At 48.1% G+C, this 22,806-nt stretch overlaps 1 protein-coding gene across 1 annotated transcript in view; it reads left to right on the forward strand.

Annotated features, from left to right (window-relative positions):
* Positions 1-22,806, forward strand: part of ZSWIM5 (zinc finger SWIM-type containing 5) — a 97,898-nt gene that overhangs the window by 45,090 nt on the left and 30,002 nt on the right. Inside the window, 1 exon segment of the mRNA XM_040073449.2 lies at positions 21,745-22,101. Coding sequence (XP_039929383.1) covers positions 21,745-22,101 — 357 coding nt within the window.

The following is a 22,806-nucleotide window of genomic DNA, read 5'->3' on the forward strand; positions in this document are numbered from 1 at the left end:
TAGCGTGTCCACATTGACCTCTGTGTTGGTGCTTGATGGGTTCCCGTCCTTCTGGGTGCCTCCCAGCCCAGGAATGCCTTCCAGTGTGCCCGCCTTTCTCCTTTGGAAAGGGATGCTCTGAACTTGGACCCCTTAGAGACAGAAAAGAGGCCTTTTGTGCACGCTGCAAAGGGCTCTTGTGTCTGCAGCAGGGCACGACAGAGACCTTCCTTCTGAATCTGTACTTGGAGAACAAAAAAGAGCACTTGCATCAGAACTTGCTATTTATATTTCTAGCTCTGAGACTCCTCAGCTGCATTATTAATGAAGCGTTTACCAATTAAGATAGATGAGTCTGCTCTTGAGGGTGTTTGTTAAGGTAAGAAACCTTATTAGCATATCTGATAGATACAGAGCCAGGTGCTGATTAAAACCTTGTCGACTCCCTAGGGGCAGAAGTCTTGAGGAAATAAGGTGGAGAAAGTTGTCCTCTTTCCTGGCTTTGGCAGTGCAGGGAGCAGGAAGAGAAATTCAGCATCCCTCCCCAAAGGCAGAGCAGCTTGAAATGGGCACGGGGAGGAAATTAATCAGCCTGGATCAGAAATTCCAATATCTGGAGTGATGCAAGCGTGATTAATGCCTCCTGAATGTGAGAGGTGGCAAGATGCTGGTTTTGCTGCTCTTGCAAGGCTAGCAGCCTGTCAGGCAAGGAGTTTCCAGTGTTGACCCTATGTGTTTCGGAGGTCTGGAATCGATGCATGTCTATGTAACAGTGTTTCAGCAGCTCACTAAATTAGGTTTGCAGGCAAAATGATGCTGTGAGGTACAGTCAACCCACATATGAAACCAATTTCCCTTTGAAGGAGCACTAAAGAGGGCGACCAGAAGAGAAACGAGATCATCTTTAGGTCTCTCGTGACCTACAAGAGTTGAGAAGTGTGTATTCACTTTCCATATTTATTATAAAATGGCAAAGGAACTGTATTGTAGGCTTTAATGATCCGCATGTGAAGAGCGTCTTAAAATAGACTTCAGATCTCCTTGGAACATACGTATGTGTTTATAATTTTACAGCTATAAAAATATATATTTACTGAATACATATACTTTGTTTCTCCATCTGCTAAATATAGTCACGTATGATAGTTATATAGAAAATGTAATTTTCCCCCGAATTATCCTGCTGTCAGTCTGCTTCAATTTCAGCGTTGGCAGAGGCGAGGCGGGAGTGGAGATGGGCACTGTGGTGCTGCCAAGCAGGTGTCTGGGAGCAGTTTGCCTCAGGATGGGGATTACTGGAGGTGGGGTTGGTGGTACCAGCTATTATGAAGCTTTGCCCAATAGTTCATGAGATAAGATCCTGTTTTCCTATTTGCTTGTAATTTTGTCAGGCTTTTAAACATCCGTGCTTTGAATTTTCATGCTGGATGTTGACCTCAAATGGTTTGATTTAAGGGAGGTGGGGGGGAAGGAAAGACTGTAAAATAGTCCTACCATTTTGGAGGGTGAGCTTGGAGAAAAATGTTGTTTTCACGCTGTTGAAGAAGTCCAGAGAGCATTTCTTAGTGCTTGCTGTGAGGCTCGGTGCAATGGGGAACGGGGAGGAGGTGTCCATTTTGCGAGATGTCTTTGCTGTCCCTCTGCAAACATGGTCAAATCCAAGAAGAGTTGGAATTTACATGTTCCCAGCAGAGGCTTTTTTGATTCCGGCAGCTGGTGATTACCCAAGTGCCTTCCCAATGGACGAAGCTCCTTCCCACATGGCTCCCCAGGGAGGCAGGGCTGGATGCTGGCCACCCTCAGCTGGTGACTCCTGTCACTAGAGTGTCTTGTCCTCTAACAGCTGCTTCGGGGAGCAGGCAGAGTGGGGAGCGTGTCCCTGATCGCAGCAGGGCAGGCAGGTGCACATTGGAGTGCAGAGGTGTTCTAGGCACAGGTGGAGGATGGCACAGTGTCTGGAGGAGAGAGGATTCCCGGCGTCAGGGAGAAGCACGGCGTGGCGTTGTGCAAGAAGGACACGCCAGGTCAGTTTGTCTCTGATATTTCCTAGCTGTGCAGCTGGAGTCACAGCCCTTCACTGGGTGCTGTGTCTGCTGTGCATGGTCCTTGCAGAGGGCTGCAGAAATGCTTGCACCACGTTTGGGAGATCAGCAGATGGTTTCTCTAAAGAGAGCCTGAAATGTGACTGTTGCTAAAATCGGTTTTTACAAAAACCACAAGTTCTTTAAAAAAAGGATAATTTCTCTCAAAAACTCCAGCTCAAATAGTCTTTAAAATAAATACACTTCTGTGGCGTCTGCAGTTGGGCCTGGCTGGAGAGCCTGGAGTCTGCCTTGTGAGAAGTGTCACGACTCTAGAGTTTGTTTTGGTTCATTTTTGGAATGTTCTGCTGAGACGGAAGGAGCCAGGCAGTCATCAGAACAGTCCCTGGGTAGGATCTGGAATGGGTGACTCCACCATTCCTGTTTCCCGTCCTCTGAGCTCGGAGCAGGAATTTGAAGAGCCCTGAGAAACCAGTCACCAGCAATATGTCTCCAGACAAGAGGTTGCTGAGGAAGATGCTATCTCTTCGTGGTTTATTCCTGTCAGCTCTTTTGGGAACCCATCTCTGTTGGGATGTGTTTTTGTTTGGTTTCTGCAGCAGAGCAAGAAGGTTAACAGAGCTCTTGGACCTTTCCTGACTTGCTGGTGTGCTGTGATGGCAGCATGGCAAGTCATGCTGCTGTCTGCTGATGCGTTGAAGCTCCAGAAATGACCACAGGCCTCTGGCACATAAAGGGAGGTTTCAGCTTTGCACCCATAAATGCCAAGGATTGACCTGCTGCTTGCATTCGAGCTGCTGTGTGTCCAGCTGCCAGGGTGGCAGTTTGTAGCCCTGGGGAGTGCGAAGGTAGCAATGTACTAACTTGAAACGATGTTACTGGGCTTTTCTTTCAGAACCACAGTTTGCTCACAAAGGAGCATCCCAGTAAAGGGCAGCCTGCCCATTCCTTTGGCCTGTCTTTCCCTGCCACGTGTGTGCTGTGGTGGAGCTGGATGCTCGTGGGAGTGGGTGGCTCCTGTGTCTGAGACGAGTTTCTTTCCTCAAGGATGTGATTTACTGTGAGACAACAGGAAGGATAGTTAGTGGGGTAAAGCCTGAATGAAACAGGACCACATTGTGGTCTTCCAGGCTCTGCCTGTGGGGAGCTGGGTGGGTGGCGTGTTTGCTGGTGTTTTCAGGGATTCCTTGTAAGCATTTGAGGAACATTTGCTCAGAACTCAAAACCAGTTTCTTTCTTCTGTTATGCAAAAATGCTACCAATGAAAACAGACAAGCTCTCTGGGTCATTTCCAGATGCCCTTACTAAGACAGAAGTGTTTATTTTTTATGGGCCAATTTTTGTAGTCTACCAGAACGCCTTGTACTGTTAATGCTACATGGAGCAATAGCTCTGCAGAGTGTGTTTAGTAAGAGCAATGTGCTCTCAGGGATATTCAAATTGGAGGTAGTTTCCTCACATGTACGCACTCGATAGCGTGTGTTATGAAACATCTGGGTCTGGAATCACGCTAAAGAAATCAAATGGCCAAGTCTACCTGAAAGTCGTACCAGGGCTATACCCGGAGAATCACCGTGTGCAGCTCTCTTCTCTGCTGCAAGGCCCTTGAGCAGATGGCCTGGCTTTTTTTTATCCCTTTTCCTCCTCCTCCTCAGGATTTGCAAGTCAGGAGTAAAACTCGGCTTTGAATTTTCCGTCAGCATAAGGAACCGTAAGTCCAAAAGGCTTTCTGGCTGCACTTACACGGCTGCGTGGGAGGTGAAGAGCCCTTGGTTCTCCTGTCTCTGTTTCTGCCCTCCTCCTGCTGTGATTCTTGGCTTTACCTCCAGGTCTGGACCGCCTGTTGCCGGTGGTGCTGGAGCAGTGGGTGGCTGGTGTAGGAGGATGTTGGCGGGAGCAGCTCTGCCACAGCGTCCTGGCTGCCTTGGTGCCTCCTGCCTCTAGGTTCCTGCAGCGTGATGCTGGTGACTCTGCCTTGTCTTGTGGCTTCTTGGGCTTCCACCTGCTCTGTGACCTGAGTTGTCTCCAGGGGGAGTCATGGTAGGTGTCTGGAGAAGATCATACATGCGAGAAAAGCTCACATAGATGCTCCCTCAGTGTGAGGTCTCTTGCCATTGGACATAATCCTGACAGGGCTTTTCCATCAGCTTCATGAGGAATAGGGTTGCTTTTCCTCAGAAAGAGCCATATCTGCTTTTCCTGAGTTCTCTGTGCTTTGTCTGTGGGAATGGAGAGGGATGGGAGAGGCAGCAGCTGAGGGGCTATACAGCTCTGTTGGATGCCATGTCAGTCATGACATCACAGGCTGGGCATGGTCGTTGGCTGAGTTTCCTTCTTTTGTTTGAGCTTAAAACCTATCTTTCCCTTTGGGATGAGTGTTTCAGGGAGTGATCTTCAAGATTTAACCTTTCTGATAGGAAATCTGCTCAACACTGGCTTTCATCATGGCTGCTGTCCTTCAGAAATGTCCCTGGCATCTCCATCTCCCTGTCTGTTTAGAACATTTGCTGCAGAGATGGAGGAGGTCTATATGTCTATCTTGCTGAAGGAGCTGGCAGAAAAAGCAGGAGTTGGGGAGTTGTGTTGCTTTTTCTGCCTTTGCTTCATGAAGGAAAGCAAGACCAAGAGCTTGGCTTCGAGGGTGTCTGAAGTTGCTATCTGCGGACTGGGAGAATGTCTTCCCCTTGGCTTGGAAAGGCAGTGGGCTGTGTTTGACATGAAGCCTGTTCAGTGTGGCTGGCATTGCACCATGTACAACAGGGAAACCAGCTAGCTCATTTTAAATAAGGATGGGAGATGCAGTGGGAATCGGCCCTGGAGCAGACTGCTTGTTCCAGGCGTGGGCAGCTTGCCTGTGAAGTGTGTCAGCGTGGGTGAGGGAGCCAGGAGGGACTGAGATGCTCGTGTCCAATGCTCACAGAGGGTCCTTCCTTTGGTGCTGCACCAGTAATTTGAATGACATCTGAGTTGCTTGCTGAAACCTGCTTCCAGATGTTATAAAGTCATGCTAAGCCCTTCCCAATGTGGCTTCCTTAGGGGACCAAGTTCTAAGGACCTGGGACCCTTCTCGCCTTCATGTTCGCTCTCTACGTCCTCAGACTCTGTGCATGTGGGATGGGCTGTGTCTGCAGAGAGCTGGGCTTAAGCCTGAGTTATTCCAGTCGGTGCTGGTAGGTTGGGGGCCCCCAAGGGTTGTCTGGTGCTCTTGTACATGCTGTGTGTGCTTCTTGGGGATGCTGAGAGGAGCAAACAGAAAATGATGGCTGACCAGGAAAATCATTTCCCCAAGGATGCAACACCTGTTTTCCCCCACCTCCTCGACTGACATTGTAAAAACCAAGAGCCTTTCTCTGTGCATGTAGATCCCAGCTGCACTCTCAACTGTCAGCAGGAGGAGGAGATAAATCAGGGTCTTGCTGGGGGAAGCCCAGAACTGTATAATTTTGGTTGGAATATTATATAGGTGTCATGATGGACCATACATCTCTGCTCAGCTGTACCGCTGGGTGTGCAGTGGAGGCAGTGGGTCTTTTCTTGTTTGTGCAGCTGATAGACAGGAGTCCTGCTGACTCTTCAACAATGCAGGTTTTGGTGTAATAGCTGTACTTGGGAGAGGTGATTTTTTTTGTACAGCTCAGGTGGTGTGCTGAACCTAAACTTGCCAAAGTGGACAAAAATCACACGGGTTGTGGTGAGTCCGTGCTTGACTTTACAGTATAGGTAAAGGACCTTCAGTCAAGGGCTGTCTTCAAGATCTGGATGGTTGAATAACACTTGAGGGAGAAAGTACTTGTGCTGAGATGGTGCTGGATCCCTTGTTCTGAGCAAGCCTCACAGTTGTCTTTATCTTTTGTGTGTCTGTCTGCAGAGCAAGAGTGATAATTAATGCACAATGGCTCTCCTGGGTTCTGCCAAAGCCAATACTGGCTTTCCAAAGTCAGCTCAGAAGTACTGAAAGTGCAGTTTTAGGCAGGGCTGTGGGTCAGCCATTTCTCCATTTGGCTCTTGCTGCTTTGATTGTCCAGCATCACTTGAAGCTTTTCAGTCAGCATTAAAGTGAGAGCATTGGTCTAAACTGAGGCAGTCCTGGACATCAGATGATTACGTATTTCACAGAATTACCTTAGCTTGACCTTGGGCGAGGGGAATGGTCAGCATCACATTTATATACTTTCAATGCAGTTTTTAATTTTTAACTTCTTTCAAACAGTCTTTTTTTTCTTCATAGATCTTTTCTTCCACAGCAAATGGCACCAGTCATTTCCTAAGGAGCCAAACTTCACCCTGCTCCTTAAAATATCCCTGTGAGTCCCAGAAGGGACATTATCCCAGCTTTGGAGTCAGGAAAACCAAAGCCCAAAGAGAGTGAAAGCTTAATTTCAAAACCACCAGGCAGTTGTGATCAATGTTACAAGTAATGGAGACCAGGTATATTTCAGTGGGGTTGAGTCTGTGGCCCCCTCGAGCCAAATGGAAGACCACAGGCTTTTGAAGAGCTGGAGCTCCTGTCTGCTTCAAGTTCTCCTTGCTAGGAGAACACTCATCTTGAAGAAGCAGTGTTGGGGTTTCTTGGAGGGGTCTGTGTCTGGGACTGATGTGGGCTGAGTGGTTGGTGCCACACCACCTCCCCAAGTGGCGTGGAGCAAGGGTGAGAAGGATCCTCAGAGCTTGCCAGCCAGCGGGGCCAGGGAGAGTTGGGTGTTTTAGGAGTGGGTGCAGGTTGTTTGACAAGGCTGAGACCACACAGTGGCTGGTGGTTTCACGTGTGTCTCTGGAGCAGAGGGGAATGATGAGATACATACCGCTTGCATGCCTCTGTTCTGGCTTGATGTGGTCTCCCCAAGTGAATCAAAGCTTTTGCTTTGAAGGCAGAGGAGGGGGAAGGGACTGTCTTTGTTCTGCTTTTTGGAGAGTGCTGGAAATCCTTCAGACCAGAAGACTACACCCTTCATTACCCTCTGGGTTATTTGCCCCATATTGGAAGTATGACTCTGTCATGTGAAGTATTTGATTATTTATACAGTTAATGTTTAACAGAGTTGGAGTATTAGAATTAAACAGGGGACGAGCTTCCAACTTTGCATGGTTAAGGGCTAATAAAACTTCTCTGATCCAGTGTTTTCCTTTCACCAGAGGGATTTTTTTCATTAGCTTTGGAGTGTTAAAAAGAGATCTCCTGTATTTGAGGCAGATTGATCTGTTGGCTCCAGACAAAGAGAACGTGCAAAGGTGTCAGCTTAACTATCCAGCTGACGCAGATACAGGAAGCCAAAAATTTCAAGATGAGTTTAATTGGTATCTTCAGTGGTGGTAGCTGGATCCAGCATCTGCCTTGGGTACTGGGTGATACCTGTAGCCCACCCCGGGTGTGGAGGAGCTACATGAACAATGGTAGGTGGAGAGTAGCGGGAGGCTGGACTGCCCCACACTGGCTTTGTCACTTGTGCCAGCCTCCACCATGCTGTTTTGTCTGTCTGCTTGCTGCAGGACAGCTTGGAGATGGCAGCTGGTGACCCTTCAGTCGTCACATCTCCCAGGAGTGTTGAACTGGAATGGCATTTCCCAAGCATTTGGCTCGAGGATTGCAAAGGTGTGACCAGGGCAGTCCCATGACTGCTGTGGTCCAGGAGTCGGTAGGAGAAGAGAGCAACAGTTGGGACTGGCTGAACTTCACAGAGTCTGCGATGGTCACAGCGGATTTGGTTTTCATTTCTTTTTAGTTTAGTTCACTCAGCCCTATGGGTCTGGGGGTGTCTCACCGCAGCACATTTCATACCCATTGCCTGAATCCAGCAATGTCTCTTGGCACAGAGCTCTCAGAGCTGTGGTTCTTACAGCAGTGTGGTTGGAGATGATGAGGATGCTAATGTGAGGTTTCACACCTTCATTAAGAGGGAAGGCTGAGGATTCAAGGCTTCATGGCCTCCTAGAGGTCCCAAGATTGCAGTTGCCCCAGAGGCATCCTCAGTTCTGTTGCTCTGCACTGATCACTTAAAAATCAAGTTGATTTTTAGCAAACCACCGGGCAACCATGACTGCAGACCTGCCACTTGTATTTTAGGTGTCTTGATTGTCTGCTGTGAGTTTTCTTTCTCTTTTATCTCCCACGTACTCCTGTCTGCACAAATGCTGGATATACTGTGGAGATGATTTCCTTTGGGCTGGAGTGCTGATGCAATTGATAGCTCCTGCTGGGCTGGAAACAGCCATTTTTAATTCTTTTCTTGGAGAAACAAGGGGGGCTGTATGAAAGCAAGGCTGTTGGAGCGGCTGTTACATGGGTGGAAAATCCACAGATGATGTTTTGCCTTTGCAAATGTACATTGTGAGCATAGAGGAACTCTGCTCCTCATCATCCTTCCAACCATTTCTCCTCACTGTAGATGACGTAGGAAACTGTACTGAAGAGTTTTGTTCTTCCAGTTCCACCCACGAGCATCACCTGCTTGTTGACTGAACGGAGTGAGACTCTGCTTTCAGCTCTCCTGGGAGATGTTGGTCTCTTCATCCATGCTGAGTTCATCTCTAGGTTTAACGGAGCAATTTCTCTAAACAAGGAACTGAATTGATTGTAAAAGATTGTACCACTGCAAGATGTCAAGGTCGTGATCTGTGAGAGCAGCCTGTAGACAGATGCATTCATCACTCAGATGCGTTTAGCTTTTGTTTTAAAATACCTATTTTTATTTGCATTTCACCTGCTAGGTCCGAAATTTGATGCTTCTTCCCTTCAAAAATGACTGAGCCCTCAAAATAACATGGAAGTCTGCGGGGTTTCCGTCCTGTACAGAGTGGAAACTGGTTCCTGGGGGAAACAGCAAGTGGAAAGTGTAATCTAGCATAGAAGTATTCATTTTTAAAAGACAAGTGGCAACCCCCTGCCCTTCTGCTGCTTTGTGTGCTCCTGGTCTGTTTCAGACTTTAATAAATTCCTCGTTTATCTTGAGGAAGCAAATTAATAAGTAATGGCAGTTGCTCTTCAGAGAGAGAGGCTGCTGAGGGTTGGGATAATTTTAATTTGGCGTGTGTGGTGTTGGAGGACTGTTTACTGTTGAGATGAGTGCATTGGTGTCAGAGCCCATAAAGGTTCACTATTCCCTGTGCACACAAGTGGTGGGTGTAAAGTTTTGCAAGTAGGTCTCTGAGCAAGGGCTCAGGGAGAATTAAATTGGTCTTGCTGGGAACTGTGAGGCTCTCATCTCCTTTGGCTCTGCGTAAATTTGAAACCCAGCACAACTGGACAGACACATCTTCCCTGTGCATCCCTGGGCAATCCTGGTGTTGCTCCTCCAGGCGAGCATTGTCACTCGGTGTGTGGTACCATCGGGTGTCAGCCCCCTGCAGATGCCAGAAACCCACAGCTGCTTCCTTCAGACACCCGCCTGGGGTGATGCTGTGTTTGGTTTGGAGGTGACCTTGGCCTGAGCTCATGCATACCCATTCTGTGCGAATGTGGAGGTGATGGTGGAGTCTGGCTGTGCATCAGGCTGATGTTAACTTCTCTGAGCAATTCAAGTTACACAGAAGCCATGAGCCATGACAACAGCAGTTGTATCTGCTTAAAATGTTACAAGCTTTGGAAAGAAGACTGAGTTTAATTTCTGTACCTTGATGGTTTCAAGATCATGCTTCCATCTTCTCAAAATGCCTGTGATCATCAGTCTTCTCATGTGGCTCCACAGATTGGGGCTTTTTCCACTGCAAATGGTTTGGTAGTGGTTGTTCAATGGCGTGTGCTGCAGGTTGGCATCCTGGCAGGAACTTTAGAGAGCCCAGCAGAGGTCGAGGTGACCTCCTGGAGGAGAAAATGGCCTCTGTGTTATCTCCTGTCTGTTCCTCAGCTGCAAAACCTGAGTGTGAGGGTGCTTAATGCCTGACACACAGTTGGTGCAGCAAACGGTGGGAGCTGCTAAGCACCTGTGGAAGTGGGGTTAGCAGCATCTAGCATTGGGGCAGTATGGAATCCACCTGCACAGATACATTTGTAGGTGTCATCTTAGTTGAGGGCATCATCAGCCTTGACCACTCTCATTAGAGCAATTTATTTTGCAGTGAAACACCATATTTAGTCAGTGGCTGTGTTTCCTGGAAAGCTCAAACATGGGAGTTTACCCAAAACCTTGCAGATATTACGGGTTGAGCCCTAGGAGGACGTCTGGGGGTAAAGCAGGGTTGAAGGTTTCCTTCCTGGTGAGGCAGCAGTGGAGCAGGAGCTCCTTGCGTGCTTGTTTGCTCTTCCCAGCCACTGTTTCCTGGCCCTTGATTTGCTGCCAGACCCCTCTTCCTCGGTTTCCCAGACAGGGGAAGGAGGACTCTGCTTCTGCTCAGCATGGAGCAGGAAAAGTAGGAGGGTGCAGCTCCACAGGTGCACTCTGCCATCTGACCAGAAGAGAGACCACTCCAAGCCAGACGTGTCACCCACAGTGTGTGGCTGCTCATCCTTTTCTGGGCATGCCTAGGGACCTGCTTTCAAGATTCAGAGGAAGATTTCCCCACAATGTTTTCCCATCTCCTAAGTGGGAGTACTGTGTAATACTTGGGTTATGTGACTATTGGGCGATTCCTAGACCCCTTTGCTGAGATTGTGGGTAAAACCACCTTCTCTCAAATTACTGGCTTCCCTTTTCAAAGGGAAGGGAGGAGTCAGCTCCTAGTTACTCATCTGGTTTTGCTTTTTACTTGATTTCTATCCCGTTATGCTGAGCTGACTGCATTTTTGGTTGCTTCCAGTTCCAAATTGTGATGATTGTGCTGATAACATTTTGGTACATACTGTATCTGCTGCCAGGGAGCTGTGCCTGGCTTGTCCCACAGAGGATGGAGGCTAATCAGGAGCTGCAGAGGTGGAATTTCAGCCACGGATATCTATCTGGGACATTGCAGCCCTTTCCCTTTCCCTTTCCCTTTCCCTTTCCCTTTCCCTTTCCCTTTCCCTTTCCCTTTCCCTTTCCCTTTCCCTTTCCCTTTCCCTCTTTGTAAGAAACTTAATTACTGAAATAGATCTGTGTTTAGATGAGCTGGAGACTCTCCATCTACCACCAAAAGGACCTCATGGCACATAATGGAAGAAAAACACTGCTGAATGTATCACATCACACTTTTCCCTTTTCTCTTCAATCCTTTGTATTTAGCATTAACTCCACAATATAGGTTTCCTTTTGTTTTAATTGTGTTGAATTCTAGGGAGAAGGAAAGGATTGTTCCTTTGTTTTTCTTTCTACTGTAGCCCCAGCCATCCTGATGACAGATCTTGTCATTACATGGTGTCATTTTAGATGTTTGCACTGCATCAAAAGCAAACGGAGGAGCCTGCAGTCTAGGCTGTGGGTTGAATAACAATGTTTTTCCAGGGGAAAAAAAAAAAAAAAATCTGTGAAGTTTTTAATGAGAAACATGAGTTTCACGGAGGCAGCTTGTACACTGCTCCTGATGCAGCAAAAGCGATGGCTCCCATTTCCCTGGGTATCAGCTTTTGTGGCCCTTTGTGTTTCTGAGGGCTGTGAAGCTGTGGAGTCATTTTGGACTTGAAAAGCAGGAGGGCTCGTGTTTTCCTGTGCATGGTGGATCTTCCAGCACAGCTTTCCAGTTGCATGGTCCTTGCTAAAGCAGGGATTGGTGATGTGTGGCTGGGAGATGCTGGGGACAATGTGTGTCCAGAAGGAGAAAGGGTAGGACTGAGGGGCTTGAAATCACTGCATGGGAATCTGCTTTTCCTGAAATGCCTGCATTCTAAAGATAGTGGAAATTGCTGATGCAGGAGAGCAGAGCATCCTTGTCAGGCATCTGTCTCCCAACCACATTCCTTTCAAGTGAGGAGGGCTGCTGGGGAAGTCTCTGCTCTGCAGACCTCCTGCTGCCTTCCTAACTTCTCAGAAAGGTCATGTGAAGACTAATGTGATCAAAAGGGTTTTTTAAGTGTTATTTAAAGCATGTTGACTGTTCTGCAGAGGGTTTTGGTCATGCAGAATCGGGAAATTTGACTGCTCGTCAGCCACAACCCAATGCTTCCCTGCAGGGTCTCACCAGAGAGGACATACTGGCAACTGAGGACTTTCATGTGGTTGCCTTGCTTGGATTGTTCTTATCCCTCTTTGATTTTCCTTACAGTGCATGAACACACTGCTTTGCTGTTGCCCTCTGAAATGTGTTGAGGTTCATGCATGGTGGTGTTTGTACCAGGGAGCCATTTGTGGAGCTTGGGGAAATGGTTGTGCCCAGGAGATGGCAATGAGCCTGACTGCTCAGGCACAACTTCTGTGCTCCGTGGAGCTGACTCTGAGTAGTGCTGGATGTGATGCATAATTTCGTGGAACTGGAGGATAACAAAAAAAAAAAAATCCTGGTCCATGTAGAAGAGGCGTAAAACATCCACCAGCAGGTTGAGCTGGGCCTGGAATCTACCATAGCACATGTAGATGCTCTGCAAGGGCTCTCCACTGTCAGAGCTGCTGCTTCTCAGACGCCCTCAACACACATTACTTGCATGATAGATAAAATCTGTGCCACCCTCCAGAAGTTACCCCTTGGGATGCAAAGTCCTCCAGCCTCTTGCTGGATGGTTCCTCTCGCTTTGCAACTTGCGGATTGAAAGAGAGCTGGAAAAAGCTTTTTTTTCCCACACGAAATCAAGGTCTGGTTTTCACCTCAGTTTTTGCTGGACTTTGAAATATAGCAGTCAATTTTCCCAAACTTGACACTACCTCTCACCTCCTCTTTGGGATGGCTCTGGTCAGGGCTCTCACCATGGGCTGGTGACCAGCCCAGCCACTGGTGTGCCAGCCGGTATTTGGATAACTCCCTGTCCTGGAATTGAGGTCTCTTTCTTCAGAAATATAATCACAGAGTTTCCAAAAATTATTCTGGAATAAAATGTCAACAGAGGAGGCTGATCTGGAATAGCAATTGCTGAATAATTTATTCTGCAATGAGTAGATAATTTCCCTATATGGAGCAGCCCAAATAAGCTCCAAAATTTAAGCTTTATTGGTTTGGGGGCCAGAGAGGAGAGGAAACCACTAAGTTTTTTGTGAAGTTACTGAAGTGAGCTAAGCTGTTTAAGTATAATAATATTTCTGCAATATAGTGTGTGTCTGTGGTCTCCTTAGTGAAATTCGATATATGTGCATGTTAAAAAAAGAAAAGAAAGAAAAAAGACGGGTTTATTCTAGATAAGGGCTGCAAAAGTCAGCAGGAGAGGGGAGCCTCTGTTCTGGTGCCTTCTCCTGGGGTCTGTGCTCAGCTCCTGAATGGACAGTGGAGAGATGGCAAAATGGTATCACCTTAGAGTTTTTTCCACTTTGGAGAAGCAGTTTTAATGCAAAGCCGCTTTCTGTGCTTAGAAGTGAGGTTCTCGGAAGGAAGTTAATTGACCTCTTCAGCAAATTTGTTACTGAGACCATTACCACAAATGCTGTTGAAATGCTTTGTAAATACAGTGTTCGTTTAAAAACACTGCCAGTGACTTAGAAAGTCAGACTTTATGCTCTCTTAAAAATGAAAGAGCTATTCTTAGTGGAAAAAGTGTCTTTTTGGGGAAGAATTTGGAGCAGATTTTCATATTGAATCTAGGCTGCCTCATTCCCTTGGAAGGCGTCTGAGGGCCAGGAAAATCATAACTAATAACTTCCCTATAAATTGTAGAGCTGCTATTTTAAGGTCTGGTGTCTCAGGGAGGATCAGGGTGGTGTCCTGCTTCCCTCCATTGCTGTGTGATGCCCTGGTTTGATTCTGGTCCTTGTTAAGCTAGTCCTGCCCTATGCAAAACCAAAATGTGGGAAGAAAACCTGACAGGAGGTTCTCAGGCTTGGTTTTGCTTTTGTTTTTCAAGATTGGTAAACTGAGTTTGTGTTCTGATTTGAAGATGGCCCACTCCTGAGGCAGCTTTAAATGGTAAAATATACATTGAATGCAATTTATCTTTGTGTATTTGGAGACGAAATCTAAAGCTGCTCCCCAGCCTCAGTCTAAGTCCTGGAGAAGCAGCCAGCTCAGGAGGGAGGTTATGTCTCAGAAAAGCGGGTCAACAACGTGAGCAGATACATCAAGAGAAAAGGTTGCCCATGGCTCTGGATCAACTCCATCCTCAAGCAGGAAGGAGCCCTTTAGCCAGGAGCAACAGGTTAAGGGCTCTGGCATAGGAGGCACTTTGCCTTAAGGTTTGGGGTTATGTTTTTGCGGAGCTAAGAGCTCTGTGAATCACCACATGAAAAAGGCGATGAAGGGAAGAGCACTGCTCTGCTTGCTTTTGACTGTGATGGAGTTCAGTGATCCCATCATGGTGACACACTTGCATGAAGGGAAAAGAGGCAGTTCCTAATTAAAACCCTTTCATGTGCTAGAAGCCAGCTTCTCAGCTGTTGGAAATCTGGGTGGCTTCATTGAAGTCAGGAGATGACCCCATATGAGTCTCGTGTGTGAATTTTGGCATCTCCCATCAGTTTCCTTGAGGCAGCCGAGGTGGTGACAGCACAGGGCTGGGTTTGCTTTGTGGCAGCTCCAACTGATGGCACGCATGAGCCCGGAAGCTGTGGCAAAAGTGGGTTTCCTCCCTGTGGATATTTTCTTTCATGCTCGAAAACAACTCTGCATCTGTTGAGCAAACACCTGAGCTGTAACAAGGAACCACGTTGCTCCATGTTGCTCCTTTTGAGCACAGAGAGAAGAGGGCCTGGATGCTTTGGGGATGGTCACAGAAATGCAGTGCTTTTTCTTCCTTGACTGTAGGGACGCTGCATGCTCTGCTTTTGCAAAAAAATGTACTGCACATCTTCATCTTTCTCACATTTCTGATTGTATAAGAAAAGTCTTTATGTTCAGGATGGTTATGGGTTGTGCTGTAGCAGTAAAGAGCAGAGACTTTATAGCATTTTGCCGCTAGTTATTGCGTGGACAGCACATGTTAACCAAGATGTGGTAAACTTATCCTCTCTTCAAGCCCTTTCTGTTGCTTTGGAACCATCATTTAGATTGGTTTGAGTTGGATCTGACCTGTTAGCAGAGGAATTCAGCTTGCAAGGCTACACCTTAGTAGAGGAAATCAGTCCAAGCTTTAAAACTGGTCGTATTTTTATTTTTTTGCCCAAACCGTATGTCTTCAGAGCAAGGGTGGCACATCTGGGTAGATTTACAGGCAGGTGTTGGAAAATTGTGGAAGGTGATGCTGGAAAGGGTGGTCTTGACTTTGGGGCCAGAAAACCTGGCTCTTAAGAACTGTATGGGCAACAAAGAGCACTCCAGGCGGGGTAGAAAATGGAGAACATTTTGTAATATTTTTGGGTAGGGTCACAGATTGGGACTGGTTGTCTGGAGAATGGCCTTGGGCCAGCCAAGCCCCTGAGCTGGGTAGGGGGAGGGGAAAAACCTCCATTTCAGGCTCCTAGATAAACAAACACCAGAAATCTCGTAAGGGTAATAATGGAAATCACTGAGAAATTGAGTTAATACAAGGGCATCTGTGTAAGTGAATGCTCGGGACAGGGAAACGGCTTTGTCCTTTAACTCTAGTAATGCTGGAGCAGATGGGAAGCGCGGTGTGCTTCACGCATTAGCTGGCTCGGATAAAGAGCAAGGCAGAGGCCGGTCCTCTTGGCTGATTAGAGGTTAACAGGGATAGAAACCAGCGGATTGACTCTTCATTTGCAGGAGGTGTTGTGGGATCGGAGCAGATGGCGGAGAGAGCGTCCCTCCAGCTTACTCAGCTGCTCAGAGGAGCTTACGGCTCCCTCCAGCACAAACAGCCCCATCGCATCTCCTCTGTTTACAGCTGCAGCTCTTGCTCCTTCCCTGGCCTACCCGGACAGGTGATAGAAGAGTATTTCTCCTAAACCTGTGGTAGTTGGTGCCTGAGGCCATAGGTATGTGTGGGGACCCTTGCAGACGTGGTGCATACTCTCCACCTCATCCATATCCCTTTGTTTCGGCTCCTCCTGCGGCAGCTCAGCTGTGGGGATGGCTCCTTCCTGGGGTGATATTAATGGTCTTTGTTAGCTCTGTGAAAGTAGAGGTGCTTTTCCAGGACGATAATGACTGGGCAAGGACAGGAGCATGGTGGGGACAGGGAGGAGAGCTGCAGGGGGAAAACCCTTAGCAGCAGGAGCGTGGCTGCGTTCTGCTGGGTCAGTATCCTCCTGGCCAGCCATCGCCTGCCTCCTTCATCCTTGCCAAAGACTGTCTCAGCAGCAGCACCTTTGCCTGCGGTCACAAAACAGAATAGCTTTGGGGAGGAGGGAGGATGGAAGCTCATAGCAGCTCTGCTCATTGACTCGTTGGAAGCCTGGATTCCCTATTTTGCAAGGGAGAAATGGCAATTGATTCAGCCTTACCCTCTTTTTTTCTGTCTGCCAGTGCTCTGAAAAGGCACATTTTATCTGTGTGTGACAACACCTGCCTAGGGTGCCTCTCATTGAGCCTCTGAATCAAAAGAGCAACAAGAAAAGTGGGTTTAATTGCACACATCTTCAGCAGAGTCTTTCTTGCACTGGCAGCACAAAAGGCCAGCCCTGTGCTGGTTGAATGGAGCCCAGGAGGGCTGGGGCACGCCATACTCTCGTTACTATCGGAGGCAGATGATTCACTTTGCTGGAGCATTGTCATGTGCAAATGAGTTCATGAGCCCATCTCCTTTCCAAGTGCAAGGTCAGGGACTGAGCAATTGTCAGCATCAGCCGGCTGGAGGAATTGATCTAGAAGCCGGAAAGCTTTGGGAGATTTTACTAACCTCCGCTTCCCACCCCCCGAGTACACCGACACCTTCCTCCTGTGGGTGTTGTCTACATTACAAATATTGACCGATTTTAAGTTCATCTTTAGAAAGCTGCTGTTTCGAGGCATGGAAATGTGACGGAGAACGGCTTATAAATAACACTTGGTGTGGCAATTATTATTCATTGCTAGTTATGGCTTTCACACACTGGAAAAACAAATGGTTTTTCCACTAGGAGCTGGAACTGCAGTCCGTTTAATCACTAAAGAGCTTGGAATCACTTCAGTTTAAAATAACTTTCCGCTGTGGTTTGGAAATTTTAAAAAAGTATATTTGGGTCACATTAACCTAGTGTATACAGCTTGCACCAAGAATTTCAGTTTACCTCGCCTACATCTGCTGAGCCCCATAAATATCTGTCTATTCGTTCCTGTTTGGTTTTGCAGAGCTCCTGCCTGCCTGAAGATAGAGCTCCCCAAACACAGATTTGGAGTGGGGTTAGTCTGGCTAGAGGTAGAGAATCCTAGGAGCTGAGCACGGAGTACAAGAGCAGCGAGCAATCGAGCTGCTGTCTGCCACAGCCACCCCTCTCTGGCTATGATGCGAGGGGATGTGGCTGGTGCCTTCAGGAAGCTGTGTGGCTGGACTTCCCATCACATTGCTCCTAACAGGCTGCCCAAAATACCAGCCTCAGGTACTGGGAGGTCACTTGAGGTGTGGTTGTGGGTTCTTTATGTACACTGTCCAGCCACATCCCACCAGCGGTCCGTGCTCAGGGCATGGATGTGGTGTATGTTTCCCGTTGCTGAGTCATTCCTTGCCCCACTTCAAGATTTCAAGACAAAGACAGAGAAGAGCCTGTGGAGGAGACAGAAGAACCACAGCGCCATGAAGAAATGCTCTCCACGTTACCTGTGTGTTACTGGCCCCCATCTTCTCGCACAGCAGTGCCAGTGCAGCATCCTCGGGGTTAGGTCCTGCAGCTGCCTGCAGCTCTGTGGTGCTTTCCACCCCTTCAGCACTGTGCTCCAGGAAAGGCAGGCGACTGCCACGCCTGGGAAGAAAGAGCTAATTTTTTCCGAATGGCACAATTTAGCAAATGACAACTGTGACTTCTGTCTGGGCTGCAGTGTGAAATCTGAGGGATGGCCGTGAGCAGCAACTGCCGGGGGAGCAGAGCTGAGCGCTTGGGTTCCCTAGTGAGCTAGTGTGAGAGGTGTGGTGGAGTCATCCTCTCTCTTGCGGGTGTTGGTGCCACAGTTAGAAGAAGAGAAGGGGCTGTGCCTGAGTTTTGCTTGTTTTGGGGGTTTAAATTTCCATCTGGGGGTCTGCCTGTCTCCAGACTCCAGGTATTTCAATGCAACCAGCCTAAATGTTTGCTTTATCTTCAGTGATTTGCTGGAGGGCAGAAAGCAAGGGGTCTTTGCTGCTGGCCTCATGGTAGGTTGGAGCTGCAGGACAGGCTGGTGATTTCTCCTGATGGTTGGCATGTGGATATCTGGGTTAAAGATGTCCCATTGAAAGGCTCTCTAATCTTACAGAACTGAAAGAGTTTGCACAGCTCCTTTTGGTCAAGCAGGTTTAGAAATCAAAGAATTCACCATCTTAGTTAAAGATGCTTCTGTTTAGGCGTTAATGCTGTTGTCCTAATGGCAAAGTCTCCTGCACTGGGGTCCCTGCTAAAGGCTTGATTCCCTGTAGCTGTTTGAGAGACTAGGATATATATATATATATATATATATATATTTAAATCCATCCTCCTCCCAACCTGCAGGGTTTATCAGCTCCTAAGAGGAGAGTCCTGCCCAGTTGACAAGTTTGTAAGTCCCACCAATATGGAGTTCACAAACTTCTGGAAAACAGTTCTAGGGTCTCTGTTTTAATTTAAATCGGAGGTGCAATGTCCTGCAGCAGTACAAGGAAGGTACTTGCTCCACTGTTTTGTCCTCATTTGGTGGGTTGGATGGCTGGGATTAGAAAGAGATGAGCTCATCTGTGTGCCCGTGAACATTCATGGCACCTTTCTGTGCTTTTTCTGGGGCAGTTATGAACACTCAGCTCCTTTTGCAACCTCGATCAAAGAGACATCCACTGGGAAGCTTCTGTGGTAAAAGTAGGAGAGGGTGTTCTGGGGCAGGGAAAATGCGATGTTGTTCTTGGGACAAAGCTAGACTCTGGAGGGGCATAATGAGTCTGTAGTTACAAAGATGGTATTTAATTATTACTTTTCCATGGTTTTCAAGCCTTGGCGCTGTCACTTTGCTGGCAGCAAATCAAACACCAAGTTAGCTTATATTAAGAACAGAAGATGAAGTCCTAGATAAGCACTGGGCTGTAGGAATGTCTTAAATTGAAATGTATGGGGAGGACACGGAGGAGAGTATGTCTTTGCTGTCAGTGCTGTCCAGCCCCTGTCAGTGATCAGGGCTGTGTTTCTCTCTACTGAAGTGCTGATATCATAGCTCCTGGGATGCTTCTTTCTTCTAGGATGCAAGATGAACAGAGAGGATGGTACTGTGACAGCTGTACTTTTCCAAGGTTACCTATAGTTTTTTGGTGAGAGCCACAGGAGTGTGTCCTTCAGGATGATGAAGTAACCACACTGAAACCTACCTTTTAGCCACCACTCTTCTCTGGGACAGTGATACACATCCCTGCTGGGCTAGTGTGCTCAGCAGCCATGGGTGCTGGGGTGCAGACCTGGCTGCAATGTGGTAGCTGCAGTCTGACCTCACATTAACGTAAATATTCACTAAACCTTTGATAAATGTTTTGTAGAGTTCCTAGTTCATCTTAAATAGACCTGCTGTCACCACAGCTAAAATCTAAACCAACAATTGGGGCCAAAGTGCCAGATGAACTTGGCAGTTGTTGACATACTGAATGGTCCTCTTCGATGTGCAGACCAGACCTGAGTTGTGAAGACCAGATCTTGCAGCAGATGGGAGAGTACAGCTTATGGAATGCCTGAGAAGTATCTGGACAAATATTCTGTCTTGAGAGACTGGACCAGATCATAGTTGATACATTTTCAGACTTATACCTGTCTGAAACAGGTCATTTGGTTAAATGAGTTCCTCCAGCCTTACACCAGTTAGCCCCAAGTGGGGTCTGGCCCATGGTCCTGTTAAAGTAAGCATTTCAAGGCAGTGTTTATGGCCAGTAATTTGTCCTAGAGTGTTTTATATATGTGTGTGCAGGCATACGTACGAGGATATACATACATACTTGCTCAGGAACGCGGTTTCCAGTCCCTTTAACTTGTTCAAAAAGTAAACTAGGGAGAAGCTGGCAGTGAGTCGGAGCTGCCTGCCAAGCATTGCAAACCAGAGAAGTGGTAAAACATAAACACTTTGGAGTTTATCCTCTGGATTTATATAGTTTGGCTGCCGGGGGACGGGTTTGTGTGGAGGGGGAGGCTTGTCAGCCCCTGGCCGTGCTGCTCCCGCGGCGCCGAGCCCAGCACCTCCACAGCCACGCTCCTGCTCACGGCAGCGTGGGCAGGGAAGTGCAGGGCTGTCCATCCCTCCCCTCCCGCTCTGCTGGCCGCATGGGGTGGCTTTTGGGTGATGGCAGCAGGACAGGTCTGCTTTTTCCCTGCCCCGGCACTAAAGTAAAAGCAGACCTCCTCGACGGTTAATCAGATTTGAATGTGGTTTTTGGCGTGGCTTTAAAGAGACTGGCAGTGAATAGCTGGTTTTGATGCCATTTATTAAAAACCTCTGGTAGAATTTGTCTCCGAAAGCCTTTGTAAGAGCTGGCAAACGCACAAGGGTTTGATGCAGTTAATGTATTTTAATCTTCAGCCCCCCACCCCTTCTCCTTTTCTGTCGCTAATTGTAGAGCTCTCAGCTGTCTGCTGTCTTCTCCAAGGGGATGTCAGGCTCTGCAGGGACCTGTACATACACAGGCTTAATAAGGTTGCAGTGGCATGGAGAAAAGTGAGCATCCTCCTCAGGGAGGATGGTTGGGATGGGTGGTGTGAGGTGCCAGGTCCCACACCATGTTGTGACATGGGGACACCGGATTGCCCTGGCCATGTTAATGAACCTCCTGGTGCAGCCTCACTCTCTTGGAGGAACAAGGCAGACGAGTGTGAGAAACAAAGATATCCCTCTTCCATGTGGCTGAGCAAGTGCAGTGTTGGACTCACTCAGCAGCTGGATCATGAGAAGAACTCCTGAGGCTCCTGCTCAAAGTGAGGTTTATAGGCATCCGTCAGTCAGTGTTATCTCACTGTCTTAGCTCCTCACTTGGTATATCTGCCTTTCTTTGGACCCATGGGACTTCCTGAGCCCATTTCATGTTCCTCACATGTGTTTGGAACTTCTGGGGCTTTTTTCCTACACTTTGTGCCTGAAGGCACTGCACCCCGTTTCTGCATGATGGGAACTGTCAGGAGCACCATAACATTGGTGTGAACAATTTGTGGAACTCAGGGAACGGTTTTCGCCCATCTGTGGTTTGGACTGCGCGTAGCTCCTCTCCCTGCTCTTTATTTACACTGTGTGGAAGAGCTCAGAGCTGTGATCATGCCCTGAAGCACTCTACCTGGTTGAGAGACCAAAGTTGGAATTGCTTTGCATTTAGTTTGTGGGTTTTTTTGTCTGCCTCATCAAAGAAACGCAGACGTGGTCTTTTTCTACCAGCCCTCACTCATGTGAGTTGCAAATTCAGCGAGAGGGAGGCGTGGATGGAAATGACTCCCAGGAGAGAAACAGTCTGAGATACTTAAACAAATGGGAACTGAGCAGCTTCGCTCTTCCCCTGAGGGTTTGGCTGTTAAATAAACTCGCCGATGAGTCTGGCTGTGTGTGTGTGTTGGTGCAGAAGCGTGTTTGTATACACAGGCTGGGTGTTGCTGGGTGTAAGCCACAGGGATGGGCTGTGCTGGGTGCTGCACTTCTTGGTGTATGAGAGAGAGCGCAAGCAGCCTTGGCTTCCCTTTCTTCCAGAGCTGGCATGCGTGGTCGTGGTCGGAGGGAAGCTAACCTGACCTTTCCCTCTTCTTTCCCTCTCCAGGGTTCCACCTCAGCGGAACAGTAACAGAGCCAGCGACTGCGACAGAACCAGAGATGACCTACAAGGTGGCCATCAGCTTCGACCGCTGCAAAATCACCTCAGTGACGTGCGGCTGTGGGAACAAGGACATTTTTTATTGCGCTCACGTCGTGGCGCTTTCGCTGTACAGGATCCGCAAGCCAGACCAGGTCAAACTCCGTCTTCCCATCTCAGAGACCCTTTTCCAGATGAACAGGGACCAGCTCCAGAAGTTTGTTCAGTATTTGATCACAGCACACCACACCGAGGTGCTGCCCACCGCCCAAAAGTTGGCTGATGAGATCCTGTCATCCAACTCTGAGATCAACCAAGTGCACGGTAATTCCTCCCTCCTCGCTGTGTGACGCTGGCTCTGTGTTTGGGGCTGGTGGTGGTGTTGGTGCCCATGGTGATGTCCTTCACTTTACATTTGTCTTTTGCTGCGCAGAGATAGCTGGCAGTGTCACACCGATGTTAATGCATGGGTGTTGGGACCACATCGCTGAGGTGTCCCCGTCCTGCTCTCTGCTGTTTTTTATGTGTTTATCTGTCAAACATGAGCTTCAACAGGTAGGAAGAGGCAGAGCTGATGGGCACAAGAGACAGCTCAGATCAGAATGGAGAAGCCAAGGACGTGGTGCTGGGTCCCTGGGGAGTGGGAGGTGCAGTGGGGATGTAGTTCCTCCAGCACGTGAGGATACGGTGTTAGCCCGAGCCCTGCACTAAGTCAGATGCAGCTGAGCTGGCAGGAGATAAAGCTTTAATCTCCATGGGTGTTAATTGGCCCATAATAAATGAAGACCACTGTTCTTACCTACTGCACAGAGGCAGTGGAGTTGTGTCCTGGGGCTTTGTGTTTGGAGGATGCTTTTGACTTCCTCCCCTGGAAATCTGGGGGACAGTGCCCAGCACAGCCCTGCTACACTTTCCCAGGATGTGGCCCAGGCTCCTGGGGATCTCCTGCTGTGTGTTTTCAAGGAGCCCAGGAGCTGAGGTTACCCAGGGTCTGCAACAATGAGCTGCTCCCCACCGTGCCAGTCCCAC

Source organism: Hirundo rustica, chromosome 9 (assembly GCF_015227805.2).
Source record: "Hirundo rustica isolate bHirRus1 chromosome 9, bHirRus1.pri.v3, whole genome shotgun sequence".
Lineage (NCBI taxonomy): Eukaryota > Metazoa > Chordata > Aves > Passeriformes > Hirundinidae > Hirundo > Hirundo rustica.